Source organism: Carya illinoinensis, chromosome 16 (assembly GCF_018687715.1).
Source record: "Carya illinoinensis cultivar Pawnee chromosome 16, C.illinoinensisPawnee_v1, whole genome shotgun sequence".
NCBI lineage: Eukaryota > Viridiplantae > Streptophyta > Magnoliopsida > Fagales > Juglandaceae > Carya > Carya illinoinensis.
Genome location: NC_056767.1, coordinates 4305792 through 4314601, shown reverse-complemented (window position 1 = coordinate 4314601; position 8810 = coordinate 4305792). Strand labels below are relative to the sequence as shown.

Sequence of the window (8810 nt, the reverse complement as noted above, 5' to 3'; positions counted from 1 at the left end):
ATGAAAATAGAATTTAAATTAGAGTGAGATCCATTTATCCACAATGAGAGAAAGTGGGACCCTGGTTTGGATTTCAAAAAATGTTTTATCTTATCTTATTTCATTATTACAATTTTTTAAAATTTTCACATAAAATATAATAAAAAATTCAACTTTTTCAAATCTCAAAATAATAATAATATTAAAAAATAATATTCTAATAATATTTTATTTAACTTTCAATTTTCATCTAAAATTATCTCATCTCATTTCAGAATCCAAATAAATCTTAAAAGGAGAAACAAAGTATAAACAAACTTGAAAAACCCATCCATTGAATTTACTTACAAACAAGTTGTCACATGATATTGTGTTTGATTTCAATACAAATAATGTTACTTGCATTAACACATTTGTTTTATATTCTTTGAATGTAAAGTGTTGTCTAATAGATTTATTTATTTATTTTTTTTAAAAAAGAATTTAAAGGCCAAATCAGAAGACTTTGCAGCAAACGTTAGAAACCATTAGATTTAGAAAAATTATAAAAACAAATTATTTTTATAACCACAATTTAAATATATAAAAATTTATAAAATAACTTATACAACAATTATAAAAGGAATTGTGTCTATTAATCTCTAAGGCCTTAAATTTAACCACTAAAATAAAATTAAAAAAAAGGGAGAAAATCAATGACTCAATTATACAGGGATCCCGCTACAGTTATATATAAAAGTTATCAAAGATGGCTACTGAATAGGTTAATTTTTTTTAATTTTTTAATTTATACATTTTTTATAGAAAAAAATTTAAAATCATTTGAAAAAAAAAAAAAAAAAAAAAAAAGGATCATCACCGTCGGTGACTTTTGTACGTGGAAAAAGCATTGCCCTCTTATCTGAAATGAATGAGGCGTGACCAAACCACAACCCTGTGACAGTAAACTAAAGAAATAGGACCACCATTAATTTCAGCCCAATTGCATGCTATTAACTTTATGGGTGCATGTCTTGTCAATAATTGTACGACTTCTTTCCGCATTGATGAATGGTGACGGTCCTGGAAACGAATGCCAGAACCTTAAATTAATGTTGAATGCATTGGCTTGAACCACCCCCAACAAACTTTTGGTGAATGGTTTCTTCCTCTCTTTTTTGCTATACTAGTCTTTAAGAAAATATCATTGAATTAAAAAAAATAAAAAATAAATTAATTAGTTTAAGAATAATAAAACTAAAAATAAATAAATAAAAAAAGTGGTGTGAGAATGATGAGTTGCAAACCTCGATTCAAATATTATATACTATGCCCTAACTTAGCTCGAAAACAGTATATGTTTTGAGCAAGAATGAATCTCAAGATTCAACAGTGAAAATCAAGACAGAACATATGAAAACATTGAAGGTATCCATATCACAAATTGCATTTATCCAATAAATCAAGCAAACAGCTTTGATGAAAGTAAGTGCAAAGTGCTAGAATCTCAACAGACTTGGACTCCAAGCTACTAATCTGGACTCTCACCCAGTTTAGTTGCTTGAGATTTGACCCACAAGTAGCCATGGGACGGATCCATTTTTTAGGAAGCAGATATTGATCGAGTCTTCTGTCGAGGTGGAATTTGGAGCCAAGACTTCATCATGTCGTATGCAGTGAAACCAATCGCAACAGAAGGAACAATCTAGGAACATCGTATAATCTGTGTTAGCAGGACATTATGATTCAAGCAAGAGACCAATCACACAGACAAAGGTGACCCTAAACTCCAAATAAACTTCATATCCTTTTTAGAACAGCCTAAGCGGTCTTAGTGCAAGTAACATGCACCAGAAAAAGTACAAGCAAACGAAGTCTAAACAGCTTCTTTGAAGCATTCAAGATGTTGGAAAAGTGATCATTGATAGGACAAAGAAAACTAGTTAAATTGATTTTTTAAGAAAACAACTACATGTGTCTGAATGCGTGCGTGTGCTGTTTTGGTATTTACTAAAGTGTCCAAGGCCTCGGTGCTGTACGGCTTCAAGGGGATTAATGAATATATATGGAGCTTTGCTATTCATAAGCCTCATACACCACACACTATACAATTTTTTATTTTTTAAAATTTTAAAAAAAATTTATTTAGTTTTATTCTTCTTAAAATAATTGAATTCTTCTACTAATCATCCATGTACCATACATTTGGTAAGAGAAAAAAAATTAAAAAAAATAACAAAAAGAGTGGTGTGTGGTGTATGAGACTTATGAATAGAATTTTTCATATGAAAATGCTTCAGTCATAAATGTCTTGAGAAGCACCAGCCAGAAATCCATCAAGTGTAACCGATTCAATAATTATGAACAATTACCTTCATATAGTTAATGCTTAGACCAGCAAACAACTGTCTCCATCCTTGATTACGAACAATAACAGTGAGACCTTCCAATGTGTTTCTGTATCTGGCATTTCCTTGTACCGAAGGTTGCAAACTTTCGACCTGCAACAGCATCCCACAGGTATTGTAAAACGCCAGTTCAAGACATTTGTATAAAAGTCTCAACTTTATCTAGCAATACAACTACATCAATGTTGTTTGCGTGAATTCCAAGTCAATTGGCAACGACAGCTTTAATGCAAGTTACTTCTTTGCTCGTTTCTCTTGAGTTCAAGCCTACCCATGGATAGTAAGTAAACTTAAGCTGCATGACTATTAATCCAATATATTCTACATCCTGACAGGTCAATTTACTGACAACATTGTATCTTGTAAAGCAAATGATGTTAAACTCTTTTACTATATGTCATTCTTTTAAGCTGAAACAAGCTTGGGCTCATCTCACCATCGCTCAACCTTATGGCTTAAATTAATATAAGTGACAAAGTCCTAGTCTGGCATTTCAGTTTCTTCATCTACCGATAAGAATTTCAAAATTCTACTGATAAAAAAAAATTCAAAATTCCGATATTTGAGGCATGAAGTTAACCTCTTTAATTCTCAATCCTCATATCAATGTTCACTAACAATCAAATGATTTGGAAAACTAATTGGTTTACTACTTCTCCATCAGTGAACTTTTAAGAGATTTGGTATATCATCCTCTGTAGTCAATCACAACAAAGACAATCCATACGCTGCAGAATATGACTCAGAGCAGTCAATTTAACAGGTCAATCCCAAGTTTTACCCCAGCTTTGATAAGTTGCTCCCAACCTATCTAAATGTAGCCAATCCCATCATACAAAACCAGACCAACGCCCTTGGTGATTTCACTGTCTCACTTGCTGAAAAAAAGTTGAGCCCTCTGACAGATAACCTAAACTTTCCCACTGGCCTAAGGCTACCATGGTGAAGCACACGGACTCATAGCAACATAAAGAGTCATATGATCCTTATTGATTCCTCTTGCGTCAACTTTTGATTGCCCCAGAAAATATACTCGTATGTACTGTAAAAGAAAAATAGCTCCATTCTGCTAAGTGTGTTGTATAATGAGTGTAATGGGGCACATACCTGCATCTGTCTCCTAACAACATCTAGTGGGTATGTGAAGGTCTGCCCAAATAAACCAGCTAGAGCTCCACAGGAAAGACGCATCACAATGGACTTTTGATGCTCTTCAGGAACATGCCTCTTGAGTTCCTCATATATGTAGAACTTTAGCCCAGCATAAGGAAGGATACCAATGAGTGTTGGGCCTGCTCAAACATAGAAAGTTTCATATAAGAAAAAAGAAACTTAGAATGAGAAACAAGTTTGACAGGACAATTGCTCCCCCCCCCCCCCCCCCCCCCCCCCCCGGGGCCTCTCTCGAAAAAAAAAAAAATAATAATAAAGAGATGAGTCTTCATTATAACATCCCTTTGATACTCATGAAACCATTTATACATACCGAGGTAAATAACATAACAATGACAACAAACATACCTACACCTCGATAAAGTGCACGCATTCCTCCTTGCTTGTACACACTTCTAAGTACATCTCTTATGCCATTATATGCAGGTTGAGCATGATTATTCTTCATGTGATAATTGATACTTCCTCCAGACTCAACAACCTACAGACCATCAACAGAGATAGGTACCATTTAATGAAAATGTTAAATAGGGAACAATCAACCAAAAGGGGAAAAAGAAGCAGTAAACTCCCCATGAAGTTATTGATAGCTTAACACAATTAAATAATGAGTGGCTCTTCAGAACGGTCTATCTGTTCCTAAGGCTTAAACAGCCACTAATAAAAATGCCCACTAATAAAAATGCGCCACATCAGCAATTCTACACAAAACTCATAAGAGCCATCCCACCGTACGACCAAAACCTTCAGCATATATGCTTTTTACACCAACCAATGGGAGGCAGACCCTCTCTTGCCTGTCCCTTCACCTTCTTTCTTCTCCACCAACCTGCCTGCACAGGCCTGTGTTAATCATCAATATCCCACATCATATCTACTAGTGGAGTAGTGTTACCTTGTGAGACGATGGAAGATGGAGTTTAGGAAGAAGACTCGGGTCACAGAAGTAGAGGAGCAAGGAAATTGTAAATCGCGACGGTGAGGATAGAGAGAGCGATAGTGAGAGAAAGGATAGAAATAGACTCACAGCGACGGCTGGAGAGAGAGACAGAGAAGATAGAGAAATGGACTCAGCCGAAGAATTGAAAGAGTGATGATTTTGTATCATGTATGCTGATCCACTGTAAGTACAATAGATTATTAACATGTCAACCTCCAATGGTATAAAGATTTTCTCTTAAATAATCATTGCTAAGTACTGAATAACTAGAGGACAAACGATAATATCTTAGAAATTTAAGTCCCTAACCACCCCCCGGGTTCCCAAAAAAAAAAAAGGCCCTTTGTTACTGTAGCATTCCCTTGCAGGTAGAAGGGAGGAAATTTGGTGCATGGATCATGAATAAAGCTTTGAACCGACTTATTTCAAGCATTGAGAAACATGAGTGTCGATAAGAACCTTTATCCTTCCTCAGAAATTACACTCAAAGCTAAGGGTAAAACTAAAAATTATTATAAGGTTCCAAGGGGTAGGGATCATATATGTAGCTCCCTCCCAATTAACAAAAATCCTGGAACATGAAAGTAGTAGTAGAAGTAACAGTATTCAGTAACTGCAAAGTCACCCAACACCAGAAATACTCCCCTTGCAGCCCAGAAAAGATCAAATGTTTCATTATATATGCAAGATACATACCTGATAAGCAAGTTTAGTACGAGCCAGATCTAAAGGATATGTGCATAAAACAGCTGTTCCTCCAGCTGCTGCACCAGCTAAAAGATCAATAAGGGGCCCTGATCCTAAGGCAGAATAGTTGTCCAAGATCAAACACCGATACTGCTCATATGCCATGAAATGTAAGGCTGCATATGGAACAATCCGAATAACGCTAGCTCCATTTCCTCTAGATCACAAAAAGCATAAGTTAAAATAAATTATAGAGCTAAGACATAAAAAATGATCAAATTTTAACGTGTAAACATACTTGTAGAATCCTTGGACTCCCTCATGCTTCAGTAACTTCTTCAAAGATTGGAACACCCCAAGAGAATGAAACCCTTTTGTTCTTGTCTGTAAAAATCCATACACAGACACACAATTCAAAAGAGTAAGAACTTTAAATTGATCTCTATGCTTCATTTTTTACACATCATTCCACATCTTAATAACTTCAGAAATTTGTATTGATCTCTATACTTCAGTCCCCGCCATAGCCATTTTAAAAATATATCCATTTGGGATCCCAACCAATGGCATAACTTAGGTTAGTTCTAGTTCTCTCGAGTTTATCTTTTTCCTCTCTTCTAAAATTTCTTTCTTCCCCATATCTCCATAATGGTCCTACAGAATCTGATTCCATCAGATTATATAAGCCTGTTGTCACAAAGTGACCATATCTTTGAGGTAAAGAAATGGATCTCGCACTCATTATATCCATTATAGATTACAAATAATGAAAGAAAATAAAGAGATAATAAGAAAGGGTTTTTTTTTTTTTTTTTTTTATGCTCACCTGCAAGAGTATTTTGATCCGTTCCAGGGGTGCAACAGCAGTTTTAGCGAATGCTCCAGCTGCACCTCCAGCAATCAGCTCCTTAACATAAACAGGCATACCATCAAGGTATGACACCTCTTTGCGAGCTGGTGAACCATCTATAAGCCTTGCAACATTTGATGACAACACAGATCCTTCTGAAGAACCCATCTACAATCCCTTAAAACTAAGTTCACTACCACAACCTTTTAAATTCAAGAATTTTTTAATTAGCCACCCTGCAGCTTAAACAACTCCTTATCCCATCTATCTCTTGGAATACGAAACGAAAAGACTTTTTGTTCAAATGTCAGGCAAAATGGCCTGAGAACACCCAGAAACCTAGTGGGTAGGTTCGCAAGCCGATCCTCCTCGTCAATGACAACAATATACATCAACGATGCACAGAGCAGCTGGCTTAAGCAGATAAAATATCCAAAATCCTGCCTTCAATTGTAACAACTCTCCAAAAACACCATTGCCCACCTAAAGTTTACCAATTAAACCGAATATTTCAACAAGAAAAAACAAAACTTCGACTAAATATTAGCAACCCATTTCAGTCCCGTTAGCATGAAGCAAATTCATCATTTGAGAAAGGCAGGATTGATTTGCGAATTTCGATCTAAAATGCCACGAGTCTGACCAAATACTGCATAACCCTTCAATCCCAAGAAACCCACTTGAATGAATCAAAGACCGAGTGATCAATCCCCACTATCGCCGAATGGGATAGGTAAAGGACGTGAGCGATCAGTAATGTTCAAGAAAACCTACCAGGAGCAACTAAACGTTTGCGTAGGAGGAGAACAGGCATGTATATACCATACATAATATATAGAAATTCGGAAAGAAAAAATGAACCTGTTCTCCTTCGCCGACCGAAGGAGGAGGTTTCCTTGAGCTTTCTCAAGAAATTGCTTTGCGTTTAGTATGTGTTGCGCAACTTGCGCTTTCAGTTTCTTCGAATTTGAACGCGCTTGTGAGTATGAAACGTGATATGATACGACTGTAGTGCACCCGTGTTTGGTGGACCATCACTCTTTGCCGACTTTGGTGTCCTATCACGGGTATCACCCATGAACTGTGGAGTAGAATTGACCGAGTACGAGAAATCTTACGCAGTCACCCATAAATACGGAGCGAGCAAAGGACATTGCCCCACCTGTTCGTTAACTACATTTGAAATTGATCTTAATCTATCTTATTTCATTAAATTATTATAATTTTTTTAATTTTTATATAAAATATAATAAATAATTTAATTTTTTAAATTATAAAATAATAATATTATTAAAAAATAATATTTTTATAATATTTTATTCTATTTTTATCTCAATTCACTATCTAAACTAAATTTTGAGTTTGAGTTTAAAAATTTTCTTCTAACCGTTTAATAATTCGTAAAAAAATATATATCTTTCATAAATTTATAAAAGTGTTTTAAATAGTTAAAAAATAAAAAAATTAGTTTTTTTTAATATTAAATCGAAGTTTTTGTTGAAAAATACTCTAATAATTTTAAAAATTTTTGAAATCCGTTTTTATCAAATAATAAATAATTTTTTTAAAAACAAAACATTTTAAAAAGAATGCTATTATATATTGTACTCACATCCTATTATGTGAAATGTGATATTTTTATCACTTATTTTTTATTTTTTAAAGAATAAATTTAAAAGTTGATGAGCAATATTGCCTCTTCAGAGCAGTCTCACTGAATTATCCATATTAAAAAATAATCTCACTTTTTAATTGTTAAAGAGAAAAATCACTTGCATCGGATTATCTATAACCAAATTTCCTAACTTTTAGAGCATTAGCATTGGACTCATCAAATTCATCTTCAAAATTTGATGAAAAGTACACATTTTTCATAAATTCAAAACCTTCATATCTATAATTCCACATTGGATTAGCCATTAAATTCATCAAAATAATAATATAATATTATTTTCTTAATAATAATATTTTTAATTTTTTTTCTTCATATTTTGTAATTATACTAGCCATATGGACATTAATAGTTTAATTTAGTACTTAAATAATTTATTTCCAACTAATTTAGAATAAAATAAAATAAAACCATTGCATATTAAAATTAGAATAAAATATTAGTTTGAATGTGGAATAGTAGACCTTCAAATTTGAAGGAAGAGCAACAATTACTGTAGCTTAAAGTTTCCCAAATACCTATTTGATGAATCTAATGTAAGTTCATTTTAAGTAAATTCATCAAAATTTGAAGATGCATTGGCTTTTGATGAAGCCAATGCTAGTGCTCTTAGGTAAATGTAAAGTTAAAATCAAATTTGATGATTACTGTACATTAAGCAAACGCTTATTTTATTGTTTTTCTTTTAACTCTCCCTCTCTCCTTTGGTACCTAGACCTACCCCACTACTCTCTCTTGATCACTGCAAGTGTATTTGCGTTTGCTCGTGCATATATTTATATATAATGTGTGGTTAAATGACAATTGTGGTTAAATGATAATTAGAAAAATATAATTTTTTAATCCATAATTTAATTAGAATATGATTACTAATAAATATATAATAAATAGAATAGTAAAATGTGATAAAATAAAATAAATTAATAATTAAAAATTTAAATATTTTTTAATTTATTATTTATTTATTACTATATAATAAATAAATGGATAATTTAATGTAGAGGTTTTATGTGAATAGGTAAAGTCAAATTCACCTTATATTATTTTATTATTATATAATGAAAAAATAGTTATTCTAATATAGAGACTTATATAAATGGAATGGCCAAAATCTAAATTCAT

General features: G+C 33.0%; 1 protein-coding gene across 1 annotated transcript; it reads right to left on the bottom strand.

Moving 5' to 3' along the window:
* Positions 1–1255: 1255 nt before the first annotated feature.
* Positions 1256–7039, bottom strand: LOC122299629 (mitochondrial carrier protein CoAc1-like). The gene is made up of 7 exons (XM_043110023.1): positions 5993–7039; positions 5465–5550; positions 5176–5383; positions 3888–4020; positions 3474–3658; positions 2331–2459; positions 1256–1663 (listed from the first exon to the last, which is right to left on the bottom strand). The coding sequence occupies exons 1-7, from the start codon at positions 6182–6184 to the stop codon at positions 1562–1564; spliced, it is 1035 nt and encodes a 344-aa protein (XP_042965957.1). The 5' UTR covers positions 6185–7039; the 3' UTR covers positions 1256–1561.
* Between the last annotated feature and the right edge of the window lie 1771 nt (positions 7040–8810).